The sequence below is a fragment of the Capricornis sumatraensis genome, chromosome 7 (assembly GCF_032405125.1).
Source record: "Capricornis sumatraensis isolate serow.1 chromosome 7, serow.2, whole genome shotgun sequence".
Taxonomy (NCBI): Eukaryota; Metazoa; Chordata; class Mammalia; order Artiodactyla; family Bovidae; genus Capricornis; species Capricornis sumatraensis.
In genome coordinates this window covers 90,707,152-90,733,180 of record NC_091075.1, presented here as the reverse complement: position 1 = coordinate 90,733,180, position 26,029 = coordinate 90,707,152, and the positions used below count along the sequence as shown (strand labels likewise).

Here is a 26,029-nt window from a genome sequence, read left to right as displayed (position 1 = left end):
ATGATTTTGTAGGAACAGTGGACAGATATTAAGATTTATCACAGTAACGAAACTATTAGCTTTTAGCGAAAGAAATAATGTTAGCATAAGCTGTCTTGCCAAAAAAAGCATACCTTGTTTATTATCCTACTCATCTAAAAGTACTAACTGCCATGGAGATCCCTCTATACTGCATTCAGACTAATAGAATGATTAAGACATCCCAAATCAAGTCAGCAAGCTTCCCATAAGCAGGGCCTATATTCATTCATCTTTTCCTCTCCCAGAGTATTTAGTATGAAAAGTACTTAAGCTCAGCCTCTGTTGCTGTCTACATATAAGATTAGTAGGGAATTAAGAGTATTCAATTTTTAATTGTTTTAAGTAATTTTATCCTTTAATTGTTCCCCAACCCTTCTTAACTCTGAAGGTTGGTTCTTGGGTAATATTATATAATCTTTTAGCTTTTTTTTAGCTAGAACAGCTGGTGTACTTAGGTATGAACTCAAGAACTTATAACTTTACTCACTTGTGTGTCTTCTTTGGGCATTTAACAATCAGTTGGATAACCTCATTTTAAATCCATTTTTTAAATCCAGTTATATTCACCAGTTGTGCTGTCCCTTTGTATTGATAACTTCTCAATAAGGAATTGTTGAATCTTATATTTAGAAAGCACTCTAGGTTATTCTCTCTTTCTTTTTATTTCAGCATTCTCATTCTCTTATGTATTCCACAGTGGAGGTGATTCTACCAGTCAGAATTGTAAATGTTCTGTTTTTGGAATATAACGAATAAAATTTTGACTTAACTGAAATTTTTGATCACTATTTGATTTGAAGAGCTTCCCAGCAAATCTATATCTCAATTTAAACTTCATTGGAAATACTTGATCTGTGTGTGTGTGTGCGTGCGCGTGCGTGCACACGCACGTGTGCTCACTCAGTCATGACTCTTTGCAACCCTATGGACGGACAGACTGAGCGTGCACACACAAACACACACACACACACACACTTTATTGCTTAAAGGACTCCTTGTAAGATAAAATAACCTAATACCAATTGGGGGACTTGATTTATAATCTTATTACATAAGCCACTTAGGCTTACTGACTAAAGGAAAAATCTGATAGAAAGTCACAGCTTCAGAAAAAGATAAAAATTGTATGATATTGCTTACATGTGAAATTTCAAAAAAAACCACAAATACTAATGAACTTATATACAAAACAGAAATAGACTCACAAACACAGAAAACAAACTTAGAGTTACCAAAGGGGAAAGGAGTAGCTGATGAATAAAACAGGAGTTAGGCATTAACATATCCTCACTACTATATATGGAATAGATGACCAACAGGGACCTACTCTATAGCACAGGGAACTATACTCAAAATTTTAGAATAACCTATAAGGGAAAAGAATTTGAAAAAAAAAAAAAACTATATATGTATATAACTGAATACATATGTGTTCAGTATATATATGTATATATACCTGAATCATTTTGCCCTGAAACTAACACACAGTAAATCAACTATGCGTCAATAAAAAATTAAATTAAATTTATAAAAGAAAGTGGTTAAGAATGTAAACTTAAAAAACAAAAAGACAAAAAAATGGTATAGTAGACTAAAAGACCCCTGGATGACACTTAAGTAAATGCTAATATTCTCAGCTATCAGGGAATGTAAATTAAGACCCAGTGAGATATCACATCTACTAGAATGGCTAAATTAAAGATTGACAGTACTAAATTTTGCCAAATTGCTAAAACTAGAAACAGTAGTGATGTTCATCAATCGAATAGATAAACTAGTATATTCATTTAATGGAATGCTGCACAATACATACAAATTACTCCCAAACTATGTGATTCATTTATATGAAGATCCAATGAAACTAGCCTGTGGGTAGAATTGACTGGGAAGGAACATGAGTAAATAACAAATGGGAGGGAGATTCAGAAGGGAAGGGACATGGATATACCTATAGCTGATTCTTATTGATGTTTGACAGAAAACCACAAAATTGTGTAAAGCAATTATCCTTCAGTTAAAAAAATAAAGTGGAAAAAATAGCAGATTTAAATTAGTTGTATCCATTTGTCAATACTTGGTGAATATACAGTTTAAGTTTTGTGCATTTATTTAAAGTTACAGATTTCACATAAAAAAAAAAAAATCCTGAAAAAAATAAGAGGTTAGTTAATTGCGCACTTGCTGATGTATTTAAGGGAAATTGCAGGTGTCTACACCTTACTTAGAAACGAAATGCATCAATGATGGACAGACAAGTAACTGTGAGAGAAAAGTAACATAGTAGAATATTAATAGTAGAATCTAGGTGATGAATGTATGTAATTTTTTTCAATTTTTCCATGTGCTTGAAAATTTTTGTAGTAAAATATTGGGGAAAAATTATTGGCTTTATTCCAAAAATTTTTTTACATTTAGTTTTTAAGGACATTTACATGTACAAATGAAAAAATCTTCTATAGAACACATGAACTATAGATCTTTCAATGAAAATACTGCCATTTCAACAGACTGCAAAATGGATTTTACTTATCCCTTTGTTGACTTCTAAGACCTTTTGCTTTTCATTTGAGACTGATTTTGTGCAAAGGATGAAAGGACTTTCCCTTTCTTTTATTATAGACAATATACCAGAAAAAAAGGGAAATTGCAAATTGTCTCACCATAAGAAAAAAACCATTTTTTCTCTTTTCTTTTTCCAGGTGGTGGAGCTGTTGTTAGCTCGAGGGGCAAATAAAGAGCACAGGAATGTTTCTGATTACACACCTCTAAGCCTGGCTGCTTCTGGTGGTTATGTGAATATTATCAAAATATTACTAAATGCAGGAGCTGAGATTAATTCTAGGTAAGTTTTAGTCTCTCTTTCCAAGTCCCTTAAGAGTGTTATGTTAAAGATATTTGTAGAACAGCACGTCTTTAATGCCATATATAGGAAATGCCTACATTATAAATTTAGAATTCAAATTTAAATATTTAAAATTATTGACATACAACTTCAAAAAATTACCAATTACTCTATTTCTTACGGAATTGAGTAACTTCACTTTAATAATGAGTTAATTTGTTTTTAGTCCAAGTCATTGTGCAGAAAGTATTCTGGTTCTGGGTAGTAAAGGATTTGAAGTGTGTTCTTAAGTAAGTCTACAGAATAAAGAATCTTAATCTTCAATCATGAGATAGAATTCTGTTTTATCATCCAATTTTTCCAGGACATTTAAAAATGTATATTTTTCCTTCTGTTCTTCCCATACTTCCACCCCCAGAACTGGTAGCAAATTGGGCATTTCTCCTCTGATGTTAGCAGCTATGAATGGGCACACAGCTGCCGTTAAGCTCCTATTAGACATGGGCTCTGACATTAATGCTCAAATAGAAACCAATCGGAACACTGCCCTTACCTTAGCCTGCTTCCAAGGAAGAACTGAAGTGGTTAGTCTTCTGCTTGATAGAAAAGCAAATGTGGAACACAGAGCTAAGGTAAGAAGAGGTCTGAGATTAGCCTATGGATTTATTTCTTTGACATTTAAGGTATACATTAGCAATATGCTTATTATAATTCTAGTACTTTGTAGTAATAGTCATCTCTTACATATATATTTATACATTTAAATAGAAATATGACTTGGTTAAGCATCACTTCTTTAAAATACCTTAGCAACTTTTTTTAATCTTTGAGAGAGACACTGCTTTCTTTCTTTTTTTTTTAAAATTTATTTGTTTATGGCTGTGAAAGGTTTATCTGTGGCACGCGGGATACACTTTGTGGGCATGCAGGGATCTTCATTGCACGTGTGGGCTCTTCATTGCTACACATAGGCTTCTCTCTAGTTGTGGCCAATGGGCTTAGTTGTCCTGCGGCATATGGAATCTTAGTTCCCTGATCAAGGATCGAACCCATGTCCCCTGCATTAGAAGGTGGATTCTTAAGCCCTTGGCCACCAGGGAAGTCCCAGAAATAGATTTTTGTAGGTAATAATGACATTAGGGTTGTCAGCTAAAAACTATATTCTATCATGAAAGAGAAGAGAGGAAGAGAGCTTCCCCGGTGGCTCAGCATTAAAGAATCTACCTGCAATGCAGGAGACCAGGTTCAGTTCCTGGGTCATGAAGATCCTCTGGAGGAGGAAATGGCAGCCCCTTCCCAGTATTCTTGCCTGGAGAATCCCACGGACAGAGGAGCCTGGCAGGTTACAGTCCATAGGGTCACAAAGAGTTGGACACGACTAAGTGACTAACATTTTTCACTTTCATATGCCAAATACTTTCATCATTTTTTTCCCCCACAAATTAACATTAGGCAGAATCATCTGCTTTCAGTAGATGTCACTGTAACTGAGAGAGGTTAGTAGTGTCAGTGTTGAAATTTAGATGTAAATTTTTGTAACAACTCTATATTATTCCCCAAGATTATTGTTCTTTAACATTTTGGTACTTTCTAGTCTCTTATGTGTTGTTTTTTATTTTTCACTAAACCTAGACTGGCCTCACACCACTAATGGAAGCTGCCTCTGGTGGTTATGCAGAGGTGGGCCGAGTTCTTTTGGATAAAGGTGCTGATGTTAATGCCCCTCCAGTGCCCTCATCGAGAGATACAGCTTTAACCATAGCAGCAGATAAAGGGCATTATAAATTCTGTGAGCTTCTCATTGGCAGGTATGATGTTACCATACTCTATATGTGATATGGGGTTACTGATGATTACTATTCTCTGTGCAAATTGTACTATTTAAAAATCAGATGTGATTACTTCTATTAACAGTGTATTTTTTTTTAATGTTTTAAACCGACCTATGTTATTTTCCACCCATCCAGAGCTATGCTGCATTGTTTTTTTTCAGTGCAGCCTAGAAATACTTTATTTCCTTTCTTGTCTGGGTATACACTTTTGAAGTACTATAATAAGCTGTTGTCAGCCATAGTCCCATCTCCCACACAGTTTTGCAGAGATGTCACCCTAATTCGTGTAAGTCTGGCAATAATCTAGGCTTCACCATTGATTTTCGTGTTCTTTATGGTAACTAGGGCTTTTAAGTGAGTTATGGAACTGTTCAGTATATAAGATAGAGTCCAGAATGTTTTTTATTTTAAGTCACTTAGAGGTTGCCTGCCAGTCTTTCAGAGTTGCTTGTCTGCTAAATTGGATTTCCTACTCTAACCTTCTTAAAGACTTTGGCATGGTGTCCTAATAGTAGTATTTAGTAGTAGCTACTATCAACTACTGTCATTTGCCATGAGTCTTATACACCATGGTGCTCACTGAGTGCTAAACCTTTATGTTATTTTAGGATTCCTTCTTTTCCAAACCACGTAATATAAATACATGAATACAAATAATCTGAAAGATATAACCACCTCATAGGATACTGTGTGTGCTCTAGGATACTGTTCAGTATATTATGATATTAACAGGATGTATCTTCTTATTTCTCTAAAATATTTTTACATTTTCTCAGGATTTGAAATCAGAATTATGCACAAAGAATGAATTATTTTTAATTTAAAATAAGAAAAGCAATTATTGATGTATGGTTAATTTTGATTTAGTGGCTTTTAATTTGATGAATGGAAGTTCTTTGTAATGTAATTTTGAGAGAAATACAATTTAGTCCTATGTATTTTTAAATAATTTTTTTCCTTTAAAGAATATTTTCACAAGTTAATAGTTGATTTTTATTATCATTTGTGTCATTTCATTTGAAAGTGATATTTGTGTCGTTCATTTAGGGGAGCTCATATTGATGTGCGTAACAAGAAGGGGAACACTCCGTTGTGGCTGGCAGCAAATGGTGGGCACCTTGATGTGGTTCAGCTACTGGTTCAAGCAGGTGCAGATGTGGATGCAGCCGACAACCGCAAGATCACTCCTCTTATGGCAGCATTTAGGAAGGTAGAAGTCTTTCATTCTCATCCACTTGGATGTTTTTCACTTAGACTAGGAAGTCCATAATTCAGTTATCACTAAAGACTCTTTTTTTAGGAGCTAACAGCAAAGGTAAAAGCAGTAAGATAATAAGCAAATAATCACTCTGATGGCAACATTAAAAGTTAGATAATAGGCATCCCAGAGGGGGCGGTCCTAAGATGGCGGAGAAATAGGATGCGGAGACCACTTTCTCCCTCACAAATTCATCAAAAGAACATTTCAACGCTGAGTAAATTCCACAAAACAACTTCTGAATGCTGGCAGAGGATATCAGGCACCCAGAAAAGCAGATCATTGTCTTCAAAAACAGTCACCATGCGCCTAGGAATGGATGTCAGTGGTACACCCAGAAAACTGAGCAGCAGGGACGGGAAAGGTGATAAGTTGCAGTGACCACGCTCGCCAAACACCTGAGCTACTCGGACCTGGAAAGGGCACAAAACGCAGGCCCAGCCGAATCTGCGCCTCTGAAGGCTACCTGAGTGCGGAGCCTGAGCGGCTTAGACCGGGGACGTGCATGCAGCCTAGGGCCAGCCTCAGGGGGTTCCCAGCGGAGCAGTGTAGAGCCTGAGCCATGTGCACCGTGAGCAGGGGCAGGCCCAGCGTGGCTGAGGCACTGCGAGCACACGCCAGTGTTATTTGTTTGCAGCATCCCTCCCTCCCTGCAGCACAACTGAACAAGTGAGCCTAAAAAAAAAAAAGGTCCACCACCGCCCCTCCTTGTGTCCGGGCAGAAATCAGACTCTGAAGAGACCAGCAAACAGAAGAAGCTAAACAGAGGGAACCTCCTTGGAAGTGACCCCACACTGCCCACAACACCAGAGAAAATCCCAGATATATCTTTACTATTTTTATGATCATTCTTTATTGTTGTTGTTGTTGATGTTGTTGTGTGGTTGTTTTTTCATCTTTTCTGTTTCTTCTTTTTGTTTTAACTTTTAAAAATTTTTAAGTCCTCTATTTCTCCTTTAATTTTCATTTTTATAACCTACTATTACTTTAAAAAAAAAAAGACCCTATTTTTAAAGCAAATGCCATATATATATTTTTTGTGGTTGTTGTTTTAATAATTCTTGTGGCTTTGGTTTTTTTCTTCTTCTTCTTTTCTTTAATATTGTATTTTTGAAAATTCAACCTCTACGCTAGATTTTTAGTCTTTGCTTTTTGGTATTTGTTGTCAATTTTGTACATTTAAAAACCCAATCTTCAGTACCCAGTTTTACCTGAGAGCGAGATTACTGGCTTGACCACTCTCTCCTCCTTTGGACTCTCCTTTTTCTCCACCAGGTGGCATCTGTCTCTTCCCTCGCCCTTCTCTTCTCTACCCAACTCTGAATCTCTGTGTGTTCCAGACAGTAGAGAACACTTAAGGAACTGGTTACTGGCTGGATCTGTCTCTCTCCTTTTCATTTCCCTCTTTTATCCTCCTGGCCACCTCTGTCTACTTCCTCCCTCTCTTCTTCCCTGTATAACTCCATGAACATCTCTGAGCAGCCCAGACTCTGGAGTGCCCATAAGGAAGTGATAACTGGCTAGCTTTCTCTCTCCTCTTTTGATCCCACCTCATCTCATTCCAGTCACCTCTAACTACCCCCTCCCTCTTCTCTTCTCCATGTAACTCAGTGAACCTCTCTGGGAGTCTCTCAATGTGGAGAAACTTTTCATCTTTAACCTAGATGTTTTATCATCAGTGTTGTATAGATGGAGAAGTCTTGAGGCTACTGTAAAAATAAAACTGAAAACCAGAAGCAGGAGGCTTAAGTCCAAATCCTGAGAACATCAGAGAACTCCTGAATCCAGGGAACATTAATTGATAGGAGCTCATCAAACACCTCTATACCTACACTGAAACCAAGCACCACTCAAGGGCCAACAAGTTCCAGAGCAAGACATACTATGCAAATTTTCCAGCAACACAGGAACATACCCCTGAGCTTCAGTATACAAACAGCTCAGTTACTCCAAAACCATTGACATCTCATAACTCATTACTGGATACTTCATTGCACTCCAGAGAGAAGAAATCCAACTCCTCCCACCAGAACTCTGATGCAAGCTTTCCTAACCAAGAAACCTTGACAAGCCACTGATACAACCCCATCCACAGTGAGGAAACTCCATAATAAAAAATTCCCAGAATACAAAAAGGCCACCCGAAATGCAGCAATATAACCAAGATGAAGAGACAGAGGAATACCCAGCAGGTAAAGGAACAGGAGAAATGCCCACCAAACCAAACCAAAGAGGAAGAGATAGGGAATCTACCTTTGAAAGAATTCCAAATATTGATAGTGAAAATGATCCAAAATCTTGAAATCGAAATGGAATCACAGATAAATAGCCTGGAGACAAGGATTGAGGAGATGCAAGAAAGGATTAACAAGGACCTAGAAGAAAAAAAAGAGTCAATATATAATGAATAATGCAATAAATGAGATCAGAAACACTCTGGAGGCAACAAATAGTAGAATAACAGAGGCAGAAGATAGGATTAGTGAAATAGAAGATAGAATGGTAGAAATAAATGAATCAGAGAGGAAACAAGAAAAATGAATTAAAAGAAATGAGGACAATCTCAGAGACCTCCAGGACAATATGAAACGCTCCACCATTCAAATTATAGGAGTCCCAGAAGAAGAAGACAAAAAGAAAGACCATGAGAAAATACTTGAGGAGATAATAGTTGAAAACTTCCTTAAAATGGGGAAGGAAATAATCACCCAAGTCCAAGAAACCCAGAGAGTTCCAAACAGGATAAACCCAAGGCCAAACACCCCAAGACACATATTAATCAAATTAGCAAAGATCAAACACAAAGAACAAATATTAAAAGCAGCAAGGGAAAAATAACAAATAACACACAAGGGGATTCCCATAAGGATAACTGCAGATCTTTCAATAGAAACTCTTCAGGCCAGGAGAGAATGGCAAGACATACTTAAAGTGATGAAAGACAATAACCTACAGCTCAGATTACTGTACCCAGCAAGGATCTCATTCTAATATGAAGGAGAAATCAAAAGCTTTCCAGACAAGCAGAAGCTGAGAGAATTCAGCACCACCAAACCAGCTCTCCAACAAATGCTAAAAGATATTCTCTAGACAGGGAACACAAAAAGGGCGTATAAACCCGAACCCAAAACAATAAAGTAAATGGCAACAGGATCATACTTATCAATAATTACCTTAAACGTAAATGGGTTGAATGCCCCAACCAAAAGGCAAAGACTGGCTGAATGGATACAAAAACAAGATCCCTATATATGCTGCCTACAAGAGACCCACCTCAAAACAAGGGACACATACAGACTGAAAGTGAAGGGCTGGAAAAAGATATTCCACGCAAATAGAGACCAAAAGAAAGCAGGCGTAGCAATACTCATCTCTGATAAAATAGACTTTAAAACAAAGGGTGTGAAAAGAGACAAGGCCACTACATAATGATCAAAGGATCAATCTGAGAAGAAGATATAACAATTATAAATATATATGCACCCAACATAGGAGCACCACAATATGAAAGACAAATGCTAACAAGTATGAAAGGGGAAATTAACAATAACACAATAATAGTGGGAGACTTTAATACCCCACTCACACCTATGGACAGATCAACTAAACAGAAAATTAAGAAAGAAATACAAACTTTAAATGATACAATAGACCAGTTAGACCTAACTGATATCTATAGGACTCAATGGAACAAAGTAGAAAGCCCAGAGATATATCCACACACCTATGGACACCTTATCTTTGACAAAGGAGGCAAGAATATACAATGGAGTAAAGACAATCTCTTTAACAAGTGGTGCTGGGAAAACTGGTCAACCACTTGTAAAAGAATGAAACTAGATCACTTTCTAACACCATACACAAAAATAAACTCAAAATGGATTAAAGATCTAAATGCAAGACCAGAAACTATAAAAGTCCTAGAGGAGAACATAGGCAAAACACTCTCCGACATAAATCACAGCAGGATCCTCTATGATCCACCTCCCAGAATACTGGAAATAAAAGGAAAAATAAACAAATGGGATCTAAGTTAAACTTAGAAGCTTCTGCACAACAAAGGAAACTATAAGCAAGGTGAAAAGACAGCCTTCTGAATGGGAGAAAATAATAGCAAATGAAGCAACTGACAAACAACTAATCTCAAAAATATACAAGCAACTCCTGCAGCTCAATTTCAGAAAAATAAACGACCCAATCATAAAATGGGCCAAAGAACTAAATAGACATTCCTCCAAAGAAGACATACAGATGGCTAACAAACACATGAAAAGATGCTCAACATCACTCATTATCAGAGAAATGCAAATCAAGACCACAATGAGGTACCATTTCATGCCAGTCAGAATGGCTGCAATCCAAAAGTCTACAAGCAATAAATGCTGGAGAGGGTGTGGAGAAAAGGGAACCCTCTTAACACTGCTGGTGGGAATGCAAACTAGTACAGCCACTATGGAGAACAGTGGTGGAGATTCCTTAAAAAACTGGATATACAACTGCCTTATGACCCAGCAATCCCACTGCTGGGCATACACATCGAGGAAACCAGAATTGAAACAGACACGTGTACCCCAGTGTTCATCGCAGCACTGTTTATAATAGCCAGGACATGGAAGCAACCTAGATGTCCATCAGCAGATGAAAGGATAAGAAAGCTGTGGTACATATACACAATGGAGTATTACTCAGCCATTAAAAAGAATACATTTGAATCAGTTCTAATGAGGTGGATGAAACTGGAGCCGATTATACAGAGTGAAGTAAGCCAGAAAGAAAAACACCAATACAATATACTAACGCATATATATGGAATTTAGAAAAATGGTAACAATAACCCTGTATGCAAGACAGCAAAAAAGACACGGATGTATAGAATGGACTTTTGGACTCTGAGGGAGAGGGAGAGGGTGGGAGGATTTGGGAGAATGTCATTGAAACGTGTATACTATCATGTAAGAAACAAATTGCCAGTCTATGTTCGATACAGGATACAGGATGCTTGGGGCTGGTGCACGGGGATGATCCAGAGAGATGATACGGGGTGGGATATGGGGGGGGGGGTTCAGGATTGGGAACTCATGTACACCCGTGGCGGTTTCATGTCAATGTATGGCAAAACCAATACAGTATTGTAAAGTAAAATAAAGTAAAAATTTTTTTTAAAAAGGCATCCCAGAAAAGCTATCAATAGTATCAGTGTTGGATGTCAAAACTTAGTAAAGTTTTAAAAATTGTACTATGTAGAATTTTCAAAATCTAGTTGCAGTCTTACTCTTTTGCAAAATATGAATCCAACTAAGAGTAATTAATTACTTATTTACAAATGAGTGTTTTCTTGTATTAGCACACAGAAAAATTTAACTTAAGTTGATTTTATTTTTAATTATTCACATTAATTTCTAGGGGAAAAAAAGAAAAATGAAAATTCAGCTGTCAATATTTGAAACCTTCAGACGTAGAAATAAATTTTGTGAAATTGAAACTTTCTGTAGTGTATAGTATAGAACTATATATAAGAACTTGATTTAATGATTTGGTTGATCTCCTAAATGCAGGTCTGATTTGTTATTTGGAAAGCCAGTTTATTATTCCAGGGATTATAGTTTTGAGTTTTCTCATTCAATAGGTAAAATCTCTTACAGATTCCAAATTATTTTGTTGTATTGAAAAATTGTTCTTAAAAAAAATCATCTTTTCCTTTTTTCTCATATTAAGTTCTCTTATTCTTTATACCATCTCTTGCATGGTGTTCCAGGCTACCTTCCCACTGACTCTGAATTTTTTTTCCTCGCTAATCATACTTATCCTCAGTGACTAGCTCCCTCTTCAAGCAAGCTAGCATATCAAGTTTATCTTCCTAACCATTTCACTCTGTTAGTATCCTCTTCAAGAAACTTTTCCTGTCTCACTAGTCTCTGTAATCCTCTGAAATCAAATCCTAGTTGTTATTCAGAGACCAGTCCAGTGCCCTTTGAACTCATCTCCCATTGAGTCCCTCATGTGATTTTCTACTTGCTTGGTCTTTTTTGTGTCACTGTCTCATATCACATTTGTTCTCATCTCAGTAATTCCCATGTCCTTCCTCAATTTTCTAAAATTACTCATTTCTTGGATGCAATGTAAATCTTCCCTTCTACAGAAGCTCTTCCCATTCCATTTGAGCTCACATTGAAATACCTTATCTCTTAAAGATTGTAGAAATTCTACAATTTGCTATTACCTTTATCATTTATTTTGACAAATATATTGTTATTACCTTAACATATAACATTCATATACCTCATGTTTCCAAATAGACTTGGCTCCTTAAGAAAGGCACTTATCTTTTATACTCTTTCGTTATTCATTTCATTACTTTTCTTTTTGCCCACTGTGTACATTTGTACAGATTCCAAATGTTGCATTTTGTACAAAATGTAATAATCAAAGATCCACAGACAAACTTAGGTAACTGAATTGTCCCATATAAATATTTTTAAATACTGTAGAAGTGTTAATGAGGCATCAAGCAAAGGTGCAAATGCCATTTAAGGTGTTCACTAAAAGATGCAGGTAGGTTTTAGAAATTCATTTATTTAATTGGAGGATAATTACTTTACAGTATTGCGGTAGTTTTTGCCATACATTGATATGAATCAGCCATGGGTGCACGTGTCCCCTCATCCTGAATCCCTCTCCCACCTCCCTCCCTACCCCATCCTTCTGTATTGTCTTAGAGCACCAGCTTTGAGTGCCCAACATTAGCATTGAACTTGAACTAGTCATCTGTTTTGCATATGGTAATATATATGTTTCAGTGCTATTCTCTCAAATCATCCCACCCTTGCCTTCTCCCACATAGTCTAAAAGTTTGTTCTTTACATCTGTGTCTCTTTTGCTGTTTTGCATATAGGGTAGTCATTACTATCTTTCTAAATTCCATTATATGCATTAATATACTGTATTGGTGTTTCTCTTTCTAACTTGCTTCACTCTGTATAATAGGCTCCAGTTTCATTCACCTCATTAGAACTGGCTCAAATGTGTTCTTCTTTATAGCTGAGTAATATTCCATTCTGTATATTACCACAACTTCCTTATCCTTCATCTGCCAATGGACATCTATGTTGCTTCCATGCCTTAGCTATTGTAAACAGTGCTGCAGTGAACATTGGGGTACATGTGTCTCTTTCACTTCTGGTTTCCTTGGGGTGTATACTCAGCAGTGGAATTCCTGGGTCATATGGCAGTTCTTGGACTTCCCTGGTGGCTCAGACCATAAAGCGTCTGTCTACAATGCAGGAGACCCGGGTTCTATCCCTGGGTCGGGAAGATCCGCTAGAGAAGGAAATGGCAATCCACTCCAGTACTATTGCCTGGAAAATCCCATGGACAGAGGAGCTTGGTAGGCTACAGTCCATGGGGTTGCAAAGAGTCGGACACGACTGAGCGACTTCACTCATGGCAGTTCTATTTCCAGTTTTTTAAGGAACCTCCACACTGTTCTCCATAGTGGCTGTACCAGTTTGCATTCCCACCAACAGTGTAAGAGGGTTCCTTTTTCTCCACACCCTCTCCTGCATTTATTGTTTGTAGACTTTTTGATGGTGGCCATTCTGACCCGTGTGAGATGATACCACTTTGTGGTTTTGATTTACATTTCTCAAATAGTGAGTAATGCTGAGCATCTTTTCATGTGTCTATTAGCCATCTCTATGTCTTTGGAAAAATGTTTGTTTAGTTAAAAGATACGGGTAATTTTAAAAGATGTAGATGAGAAGGAAAAAAATAAAGGCAACAGAGGAAATGTACTGACTATAAATATATGTTTATCCATCTGTTTAGAGGTGTTGTGTCAGTAATAGTATAGATTAGAGAAAGTAGAGAGTCTCTTGAATAGGGTCTAAACATTTTTAACATAGTGAATTTTATCAACAGTAAATAATATAACCATCGTTCAAGCTTTAGGCAACTGTATCTTATTTCCTTTGCATTACCTAGTACAGTACTATCCATTCAGTTTTTATCTGGAAAAAAGAACAAAATTGTTATTTCTACTCTTTTGATGCTTAAAATTGAAATAGGATGCTAAGATCTAATGAGTTAGCTGGGACTGGGGGGAAGGTGAGGGTTTTTTTTCACACATATCATGTATTTCTTCATACTGACTTTTGGTTATCTTTTTTAAAATTCAGAATGGTTTAGACTAACACTGACTGACCAGAATTTTAGCTCAAATTATTCTGTATCTTTTCAGGAGTTGGAATGAAAGTGAACAGTGTAGATTTATCATTAAATTCATTAAAACCAAAGCCTGTCTCTTTTTTTGTTTATGTGCTCAGTTGCTCAGTCATGTCTGACCCTTTGTGACCCCATGGACTGTGGCCCACCCGGCTCCTCTGTCCATGGAATTTTCTAGGCAAGAATACAGGAGTGGGTTGCCATTTCCTACTCCACTTTTTTATTTGAAATGCCAATAATACCCAACTTAACTCTTTATTTTTGTGGCACTAATGTCAATGAAATTGTTGTTCAGACAGACTAGATTTACTGAATTCTGATAGAGTTTGTTTTCAGTCTGACAATGATATCTGTTTTTTAGGGTCATGTGAAAGTGGTGCGCTACTTGGTCAAAGAAGTCAATCAGTTTCCATCAGACTCTGAATGTATGAGGTACATAGCAACGATCACTGATAAGGTAATACACTGATTAAATTCATCCCCACTCTATGAACTTGGGATCCCATTTGGCTTTTATATATTTGTATATTCCACATTAAGAAAAGAAGCCTTAGTTTGAGCAATAATGTGTGGCATATAACTGTTTTCATTTATGTAGTATTTGGGAATGAAGTATGCTATTTAAGAAACTCTTTGGAGTATTTACTAATGAAGTACCTAATGAAGTAATAAAACATTTTCTATGATAGAATTGCTTTAGCTTTTTAGATAGTACTTAAGCTAATTTAATTTTAATGTTGATAATAAACAACCTAAAGCAAGTTATTGTTACTATTCATTAGTGATATAATCCATCCAGACTGATAACTCTTCTGAGAGGAACAAGTCAGTGAATTTTTTTTTATACTTAAACAAAAATTAGCATAGTACTTTTACTTATGGTCAAGAAAACTCTTAACATGTTCAACATAATATAAAAATCAGACTGTCAGGTTAAGAATGAATTTGCTAGGATCTTTTTGCAGGAAAAGTAGAGAACATAAAATAAATCCCTTTAGAATTCTAATTGAAATCAAAATATTGGAATGAAATCCTAAAACATGCTTCTGAAAAATGTAAAAATGTCTTTCATTTTCTCAGTTATTGTGTGACAGCAACTTTTCTCATTAATTTTTGGTTTAACATAGTTAATCACTGTCTTGCCTGCCTCTAGTTTTTTTTCATGAGAATTAGTATTCCTAGATATCATTGGTCTCTATGTGGGAGGACAAAGATTGAAAATAAGGCTTTATCTTAGCATGGAAATATCCCTTTCCTGTCAAAAAGTGTGTTCTGAAAATGAAATGAGAGAAAAGTCTATATTGTTTCTTATGAATGATTCTAGCATAAGAAGTTACAGAAACAAACTAAGTATTTGAGAACAGTTCTTGCCAAATAAGTATTTAAAAATTTTTTAAACTTGTTTTCTTTTGTTGACATTGCCCCTTTCCTTTAGCCTGTTAACCACCTAACAGATTGTTGCAGCTCTATTTGCAGTATGATTTCTCATTTTTAAAATTATAGGACTAAATAATTTTAGTACCAGTCAAATGGACGTTATTTTGAAGAACAGTAGAGGCTCTTTGCTTATGTATTTAAAAAAACATGCCATTTAAATTATGTTTTTATTTGCACCCTTTTTGCCCTACTATTGATCTTTACTGCTTATGTTCATTCGAGTACCTTATTTAATATTTTCATGTTTTCAGGAATCTCTCTAAATTTTAATTATTTTGAGGTTAGAAACATCTTAATTTTTTTGTTTTAGGAGATGCTGAAGAAGTGTCACCTTTGTATGGAATCAATAGTACAAGCCAAAGATAGACAGGCTGCTGAAGCAAACAAAAATGCCAGCATTTTATTAGAGGAGTTAGACTTGGAAAAGGTAACCTTTGCATATGATAACCTTTCCATATGAAAAATATTATCTACTTTTTTCCTTTCTGCTTTTCTTCCTCCTTATTTGTAATCTGTGGTTTTTTGCTTTGTTTTGCTTTTGCTTTAAATTATGTACGTGGTTTTCTCTCCAAGTTTGGCTCAACTGGTAGAATTTGAGTATTTTAAATATTGTTATATCATTAAAATAGTTTTCTTTATAGTTAAATTACCAAAATGTTATTGTAGAAATTGCATTGATCTGGAAGTGAGAGAGCCTAGCCTCTAGTGCTCAGGTATTTCAACAAATGTTCTGTTAATCCCATCCAAATCTCTTTCAGGCATACTACAGCATCATCCCTATTATTCCTGCAGGGAGTAAAATACTCCAAACATGGTATAGTTTGGACAGTCCCATGGCTGCTTCTTTACTCTCTGTTCTATCATGAACTGTCCTCTAGAATGTAATATTATAGAAATAGTAATCATAGAAGGAAAAGAATTTGTTGGTATTGAATATTATAGAATATATATTCTGCTATGTTTTATCTTTTTTAAATAGGTTAAAAATGCTATAAAGTTTAACGTGAACTTTTCAAATATGTAGTGATTGTGGGGCTGGAGCACTGACCACTCCCGCATCCAGTTGAAAATCCATGTGTAACTTTAGAGTTGGGCCCTACATATCTGCAGTTTCAAGTCCATGGATTTCAACCAACTGCAGTTTGTGTAGTATTGTAGTACTTATTTATTTTAAGGAGTTCACATGAAATGGGCCTGTTGAAGCCCATGTTGTTCACAAGTTAGTTGTATATTAGAATATTTTTCATTAAAGTCAGGTACATTCTTTTTGTTTAAACTTACTATGTTAAGCTACATATTTCATCTTGCATGAAGAAAATAAAATTATTTTAAACATTTTTTTCTAAAGTCAATGTAAAAATAATATTTTCTGAAAAATATATTTAATATTAAGGTTTTTCATTTAAAAAAATTTTCTAGTTTATATTTTGATCAAATAAAAATTAGCTTTTTCTTGGCCACTTTGAGGTTTTAATTGAATATGAACATATTGTTATAATCACTGTAACAATTGTTATAGTGATTGTTACAGGCTATTATAATACAATATTATAGTATTATAATATCCTGAGAACAGATTGTTATAATCTCCGTAACAATTACTTTACCTGTCTGGAAGTTAGAGAGCCTAGCCTCTATAATGCTCAGTTATCTCAAGTAATGTTTTCTTAATCCTCATCCAAATCTGTACTACACTGATCCTGGACCTTGTAATTTGTTGCCAACAGATTTATCAGAAGTACCAAATGCACTAGGAAGACATACACGACCAAGGCATAACCAGCTAGTGAAATATGACCAGTTGCGTCTAGTATTTATTTAATGTTTACTAAAATACCAGGCAATATGTAGGGTCAAATTATATGAGAGAATATAAATTATTTGAATCTTCTCTATAAAAGTGTTATTACCCTCACATTACAGATGGAGAAACTAATCTATGGGATATTAAGTAATTTACCTAATCTAGGATAGAATTTAAATCTACTTCTTTTTTATTCTAAATTCCCTGGTTTCCTTGCTCCTCTTAATTGAAGTCCACCTGCGTTTTAGTGCTTCCTCCTTACAGTTATTATAATATCCTGTTTTTGCATTACTCTCTCATTTTTAAATGTTAGATTCTCTAAGTATTATTTAATGATATTGTTTCTTTTTGCATTGTTATAAATCTTAGAAGGGCTTCCTTGGTGGCTTAGTGGTAAAGAACCCTCCTGCAAATGCAAAGGACACAAATTTGATCCCTGGGTCAGGAAGATCCCCTGGAGAAGGAAATGGCAAGCCACTCCAGTATTCTTGCCTGGGAAATCCAATGGATAGAGGAGCCTAGAAGGCTACAGTCCTTGGGGTCACAAAGGAGAGGGGCACGACTTAGTAACTAAACAAAAACACAGTTGTAGAAAGCATCCTTTTTCTTAGCTGACACATGGATGTCTGTTTTTAAATAAAATTTTTGTTTTATCCCTTTGCTGTTTATACATTACATGAAATACATTTAGGAATATACTGCAAGCCTGTGGATTACAAAGTCAAACAGCATTTAGGCATATGTCCAGTTGTGCATGTCTATTCTTAATCAACATGAATGGGGTTTTCTTTGTTACAATATGTGCAGTGTAAACTGTGAACTCTGCAAAGTTGCCTCATATTTTAGTCTCCCTTTCACATCTTTTGACTTTTCTTCCCTTGTTTATTTTCATGTTCTGATATTCTAAATACTGCATTTTACTTACCTTGTTTGTCTCTCTCTACCACTAGAATGTATGAACCACAAAATGATGCCTGGCATGTTAGTAAACATTTGTTGAACACATAAATATCCATGTCTGTGAAGATAGTATACTTAAAATAAAAGAATCATGTAAACATAACACTCTAATGCTTGCTTTTCCCACTCTAAATAACTGAAAGAGACTTTCAATTCATTGTGATTTATAACTGCATAATACATTACATAGTAAGTCTCCAGTATTGTCACTACACGTAATGTTGCAATAAACATTATTATACATATTTTGTTATATTTTGGCACTTTTATTTTTATGGAATAAGTTTGTTTCTTCACATGAGTCAGTATATTTCAAGTTTGATACTTCCAGAATATTTCCCTAATACCATCAGCAGTACATAAGTGTTGTTTCCTTGAATTCTTGCCAGCCTTTCTTAACCTTGATGTTCATGCTTTCAAGGCCTCAGATTTAAAGCAATTCAAAAGAAACTTCTTTCAGTGTCATTGCCTATTTCCCCATAATATTAATTCTTAATCATAAATTAACTAGATGTAAGTTATTCCACATGCATTGATACTTTATGAGCAGTTTTGAATGAGGGTGGTATATAGATAGAATTTTAGATTATGGAGGAGACTATTCTGCTTGCACTGCAGCTTCTTTCTAGTGTATTTGGTAAATTATCAGATTGACATATGTTAGGGTTTGGTTCACAATTTTTTGCTTATGATTTACATCTGGAAAAACATACCTTTTTGCCATTTGAGACTTGGTACATTCTGGCTCCACCATTTCTGATTCAGAAACATCATTGAAGTTGGTCTTATCTAGTTTAACTTGGAGGTTCTACATGGATAACTTATTTTTTTAATATAAATTTATTTATCTTGATTGGAGGTTAATTACTTTACAATATTGTATTGGTTTTGTCATACATCAACATGAATCCGCCACAGGTGTACACATGTTCCCCATCCTGAACCCCCTTCCTTCCTCCCTCCCCGTGCCATCCCTCTGGGTCGTCCCAGTGCACCAGCCCCAAGCATCCAGTATCATGCATCAAACCTTGACTGGAGATTCGTTTCATATATGATATTATACATGATTCAATGCCATTCTCCCAAATCCTCCCACCCTCTCCCTTTCCCTCAGAGTCCAAAAGTCCGTTCTATACATCTGTGTCTCTTTTGCTGTCTTGCATACAGGGTTATTGTTACCATCTTTCTAAATTCCATATATATGCGTTAGTATACTGTATTGGTGTTTTTCTTTCTGGCTTACTTCACTCTGTATAATAGGCTCCAGTTTCATCCACCTCATTAGAACTGATTCAAATGTATTCTTTTTAATGGCTGAGTAATACTCCATTGTGTATATGTACCACAGCTTTCTTATCCTTTCATCTGCTGATGGACATCTAGGTTGCTTCCATGTCCCGGCTATTATAAACAGTGCTGCGATGAACACTGGGGTACACGTGTCTGTTTCAATTCTGGTTTCCTCGATGTGTATGCCCAGCAGTGGGATTGCTGGGTCATAAGGCAGTTCTATTTCCAGTTTTTTAAGGAATCTCCACCACTGTTCTCCATAGTGGCTGTACTAGTTTGCATTCCCACCAGCAGTGTAAGAGGGTTCCCTTTTCTCCACACCCTCTCCAGCATTTATTGCTTGTAGACTTTTGGATTGCAGCCATTCTGACTGGCGTGAAGTGGTACCTCATTGTGGTCTTGATTTGCATTTCTCTGATAATGAGTGATGTTGAGCATCTTTTCATGTGTTTGTTAGCCATCCTTATGTCTTCTTTGGAGAAATGTCTATTTAGTTCTTTGGCCCATTTTTTGATTGGGTCGTTTATTTTTCTGGAATTGAGCTGCAGGAGTTGCTTGTATATTTTTGAGATTAGTTGTCAGTTGCGTCATTTGCTATTATTTTCTCCCATTCAGAAGGCTGTCTTTTCACCTTGCTTATAGTTTCCTTTGTTGTGCAGAAGCTTTTAAGTTTAATTAGGTCCCATTTGTTCATTTTTGCTTTTATTTCCAGTATTCTGGGAGGTGGATCATAGAGGATCCTGCTGTGATTTATGTCGGAGAGTGTTTTGCCTATGTTCTCCTCTAGGAGTTTTATAGTTTCTGGTCTTGCATTTAGATCTTTAATCCATTTTGAGTTTATTTTTATGTGTGGTGTTAGAAAGTGTTCTAGTTTCATTCTTTTACAAGTGGTTGACCAGTTTTCCCAGCACCACTTGTTAAAGAGATTGTCTTTACTCCATTGTATATTGCCTCCTTTGTCAAAGATAATGCAAGGGTTCTTCAATATCCGCAAATCAATCAATGTAATATACCACATTAACAAATTGAAAAATAAAACCATATGATTATCTCAATAGATGCAGAGAAAGCCTTTGACAAAATTCAACATCCATTTATGATAAAAACTGTCCAGAAAGCAGGAATAGAAGGAACATACCTCAACATAATAAAAGCTATATATGGCAAACCCACAGCAAACATTATCCTAAATGGTGAAAAATTGAAAAAATTTCCCCTAAAGTCAGGAACAAGACAAGGGTGCCCACTTTCACCACTACTATTCAATATAGTTTTGGAAGTTTTGGCCATAGCAATCAGTGCAGAAAAATAAAAGGAATCCAAATTGGAAAAGAAGAAGTAAAACTCCCACTGTTTGCAGATGACATGATCTTCTACATAGAAAACCCTAAAGACTCCACTAGAAAATTACCGGATAACTTATTGCTTGTGGATGTTCTACATGGATAACTTATTACTTTGATCAACCTTTCTGATTTGAAAATGTTGGTTAATAGATTTGTGAAAATTGCTGCTCAATACTGCTTGTTGTATTTATCAGATTCCCTTATCCTTATGCAGCAAACATTTGATTCACTGAGTGTGCAAGAGTTCATGCTCTGGAGCAGTTCCTCTGGTCTAACTTTGGAATACTCGCAGTTAGTTGCTTGATCTCTTAACATTAACAACTAGGTTATGTTTTGGGCTGTTACAATCCATGGTGGATGTTATTGGTCTGCATTTTTAATGTTTTTACCCCTGTACTTTATCGCTTCTGATTTCTCCCCTTTGTAAATGTTCATTAAGCTTTTAGGGAATTATGTAGGGTATATTTTTAAAATATTTCTAATGGATGTTTTCTTTTTTGTTTGTTTTTTTTTGCCACTACTGAACTGATTCATATGCCCACCTCACAATCACAGTTTTATACATTTCATTCTCTGATTATCACCTCTTCTCAGCTTTACTCTTGCTAGAGTAAAGCTGCCTCCAACAATCCTGGAAACATTCTGTCTACCAGTAAATAGTCGGATCCATTTATAATGCCACCCTTCACTGGCCTGACTCTTCCTTCTTGTTATTCTTACCTCAAGCCTAGTAACTGTAAGTTTCTAAGAGGGGGAAAAAAAGCATCAATCTTGATGACTAATTTTACTTTAAATGTGTGACAGTGAACCCTTTAATGCTGCCCAGTAGTCAAACTATATATTTCCCTAGTTTATTCTGCCACTCATCTTGACCATTGTTTCTTTCTCCTTTATCCTGTGACATCTAGTATATACTCTTTTTCAACCTCAGTTGATGATCTTGCATTCTACTCCAATCAGTGAAAAAACTGAAGCACCAGAAGAAAACTGCTAGAGACTTCCCCCACTCTTATCTTCCCAACTCACAAACCCCTGTACCCATATACTTCCTAATAGTTACTGGATAAACTTGTTGTAACCAATCCCTCCAGTTGTGAGCTAGATCATATTTTCTGTCTGCTGTGGCTTACTCAAAAACATTGTTGTAGCAATTCTCTTTTCTTCTGTATCATTCTGCTCTCTTTCCTGAATCATCCTCATCGTCATGCACATTTCTTTATCCAGTCTTAAGAAAGCTTTTGATTTCTCCAGTACCTTTCCCCTGCCTCTGTTTCTTTGGCTGCAAGCCCATTTCTTTGCTCCCATTTGCAGCAGAACTCCTTGTCTACTTTGGTAATTTCCAGTTCCTTTTTTCTTGAATCTATTCCTGCTAGGTTGTCCTTCCCTCAGCTCTACCAAAACTATGTTTTTATGGTCTCCAGGGACTCTCATGTTGCTAAATCCAATGGTTACTTCTCTATCCTTATCTCACTAAACCTAGTAACACTTAATATACTCTCTTTACTTGGCTTCCATTACATTACACACTCTTGGCCTCCATTACATTACATACTCTGTTAATCTTTCTGAGTATTCCTTCTGTGTCTCTAGTTCCTCCTCGTCTCTCTTAGTTGCTAAGCCATTTAGCTTTTTACAGATCTTCTTTATCCATTGATCATCTCATCCTGCTTCTTACCTTTATATAATAGCTGATCCAAAATCTATATCTTTAGCCCAGACCTCTTCCCTACGCTCTAGTCTCTTATATCCAGCTAGCTACTCAACATGTCCTTGTGGAAACCTAATTAAACGTCTCATACTTAATGTCCAAATATGAACTCCTGATCTTTGCCTATTCCAAACCCACAACTCTGTAACTGCTGAGGCTAAAAATCTTGATATGATCTTTGATTTTTCTCCACTCTGTTGCAAAATCGAGTGACCTTTGCCTTGGATCTCTATCTGAAATCCTAGTCACTAATTCATCACTTCTCACTCTGGTTCAGGTCACTAATATCATCTCTTACCTTTATTTCCACAGTAGTCATTTAACTAATCTCCCTGATTCCATCACTGCTCTGCGATCTGTTCTCTGTTTAACACTTGTATCATCTTGTATCACTTAGATCAGATCACTCTTTTGCCCCGAACCCTACAGTACCATTTCACTCAGAGTAAAAGAGAAAAGTTTTTAAAATGCCCTGTGGGATGTGTCTGGTGGTGTCTGTCCCAAAAACAGAATGATCTCAGTTCGTTTCCAAGGCAAACCATTCAACATGACAGTAATCTAAGTCTACGCCCTAACCACTAATGCTGAAGAAGGTGAAGTTGACTGGTTCTTTCAAGACCTACAAGACCTTCCAGAAGTAACACCACAGAAAGGATGTCCTTTTCATCATGGGAAACTGGAAGGTAAAAGTAGGAAGTCAAGAGATACCTGGAGTAACAGGCAAGTTTGACCATGGAGTACAAAATGAAGCAGGGCAAAGACTAATGGAGTTTTGCCAAGAGAACACACTGGCCATAGCAAACATCCTTTTCCAGAAACACAAGAGATGACTATACATATGGACATCACCAGATGGTCAATACCAAAATCAGACTGGTTATATTCTTTGCAGCCAAAGTTAGAAAAACTCTATACAGTCAATGAAAACAAGATTTGGAGCTGCGGGTGGCTCAGATCATGAACTCCTTATTGCCAAATTCATACTTAAATTGAAGAAAGTAGGGAAAACCACTAGGCCATTCAGGTATAACCTAAATCAAGTCCCTTATGAATCACTGCAGATGGTGACTGCAGCCATGAAATTAATAGACGCTTACTCCTTGGAAGGAAAGTTAGGCCCAATCTAGATAGCATATTGAAAAGCAGAGACATTACTTTGCCAACAAAGGTCTGTCTAGTCAAGGCTATGGTTTTTCCAGTGGTCATGTATGGATGTGAGAGTTGGACTGTGAAGAAAGCTGAGTGCCGAAGAGTTGATGCTTTTGAACTGTGGTGTTGGAGAAGACTCTTGAGAGTCCCTTGGACTGCAAGGAGATCCAACCAGTCCATTCTAAAGGAGATCAGCCCTGGGATTTCTTTGGAAGGAATGATGCTAAAGCTGAAACTCCAGTACTTTGGCTACCTCAGCGAAGAGTTGACTCATTAGAAAAGACTCTGATGCTGGGGGGGATTGGGGTCAGGAGGAGAAGGGGACAACAGAGGATGAGATGGCTGGATGGCATCACGGACTCGATGGACGTGAGTTTGAGTGAACTCTGGGAGTTGGTGATGGACAGGGAGGCCTGGCATGCTGTGATTCATGGGGTCGCAAAGAGTCAGACATGACTGAGCAACTGAACTGAACTGAACTGATAATTATACAGTGGACATGACAAATAGATTCGAGTGATTAGATTTGTTAGAGGGCCTGAAGAACTATGGATGTAGGTTTGTAACATTGTACAGGAGATGGTGACAAAAACCATCCCCAAGGGAAAAAAAAAATGCAACAAGGCAGAATTGTTGTCTGAGGAGGCCTTACAAATAACTGAGAAAAGAAAAGCGAGAGACTTCTCTGGTGGCCCAATGTCTAAGACTCTGAGCTCCCAATGCAGGGGCCTGGGTTTGATTCCTAGATCCCACATGCCACAGCTAAGACCCAGTGGAACCAAAATATATATATATAGATATTTTTTAAGAGAAGCGAAAGGCAAAAGTGAAAGATATATCCAACTGAATGCAGAGTTCTGAAGAATAGCAAGGAGAGACAAGAAAGAAAGCCTTCTTAAGTGAATAATGCAGAGAAACAGAGGTGGCAAGAATATACAGACAAACTGTACCAAAAAGATCTTAATGACCCAGGTAACCACAATGGTGTGGTCACTTCCCCTAACGCCAGACATCCTGTAGTGTCAACTCAAGTTGGCCTTAGGAAGCATTACTACAAACAGAGCTAGTGGAAGTGATGGAATTTCAGCTGAGCTGTTTCAAATCCTAAACTATGATGCTATTAAAGTTCCACACTCATGACAGCAAATTGGAAAACTCACCAGTATCCATGGGACTGGAAAAGGTTTTCACTTTCTATCCTAAAGAAGGGCAATGCCAAAGAAACTACCACACAATCGTGAAATTGTTGAAACTGCCACACGATTGTGCTCATTTCACATGCTAGCAAGGTAATGCTCAAAATCCTTCAGCCTAGGCTTCAACAATGTGAACCAAGAACTTCCAGGTATACAAGCTGGATTTAGAAAAGCCGAGGAACTAGAGATCAGATTGTCAACATCTGTTGGATCAAAGAAAAGCAAGAAAGTTCCAGAAAAATATCTACTTCTGCTTCATTAATAAACTAAAACCTTTGACTGTGTGAATCACAGAAAACTGTGGAAAGTTCTTAAAGAGATGGGAATACCAGACCACCTTACCCGTCTCCTGAGAAATCTGTACGCATGTCAAGAAGCAAGTTAGAACCGGACATGGAACAAAGGAATGGTATGGAATGGTTCAAAATTGATAAAGGAGTACCTCAAGGCTGCATATTGTTACCCTGCTTATTTAACTTATATGCAGAGTACATCATGCAAAATGCCAGGTTGGATGAATCATAAACTGGAATCGAGATTGCTAGAAGCAGTATCAATAACCTCAGATATGCAGATGACAGAAAGCCAAGAGGAACCAAAGAGCCTCTTAGTGAAGGTGAAAGGGGAGAGTGGAAAAGCTGTCTTAAAACTCAAGATGCAGAAACCTTAAGATCATGGCATCTGGTCCCATCACTTCATGGAAGATAAGATGGGGATACAAACAGTGACAGACTTTCTTTTCTTGGGCTCCAAAATCACCTGCAGAGGATGACTGCAGCCATGAAATTAAAAGATGCTTGCTCCTTGAAACGAAAGCTGTGACAGCCTAGACAGCATACTGAGAATCAGGGACATCGCTTTTCCGACAGAGGTGCATACAGTCTAAACCATGGTTTTTCTAGTTGTTATGTACAGATGTGAGAACTGGACATTAAGAAGGCTGAGCAGCAAAGAATTGATGCTTTT

The 26,029-nt window shown here is 36.6% G+C and overlaps 1 protein-coding gene across 3 annotated transcripts in view; it reads left to right on the top strand.

Annotated features, from left to right (window-relative positions):
* Positions 1 to 26,029, top strand: part of ANKRD17 (ankyrin repeat domain 17) — a 168,661-nt gene that overhangs the window by 111,576 nt on the left and 31,056 nt on the right. For all 3 annotated transcript variants that reach the window (XM_068975662.1, XM_068975661.1, XM_068975660.1), the window contains 6 exons: positions 2,721 to 2,863; positions 3,282 to 3,495; positions 4,496 to 4,671; positions 5,743 to 5,905; positions 14,535 to 14,630; positions 15,921 to 16,037. In XM_068975662.1, coding sequence (XP_068831763.1) covers positions 2,721 to 2,863; positions 3,282 to 3,495; positions 4,496 to 4,671; positions 5,743 to 5,905; positions 14,535 to 14,630; positions 15,921 to 16,037 — 909 coding nt within the window. The remainder of the gene's footprint in view (positions 1 to 2,720; positions 2,864 to 3,281; positions 3,496 to 4,495; positions 4,672 to 5,742; positions 5,906 to 14,534; positions 14,631 to 15,920; positions 16,038 to 26,029) is intronic.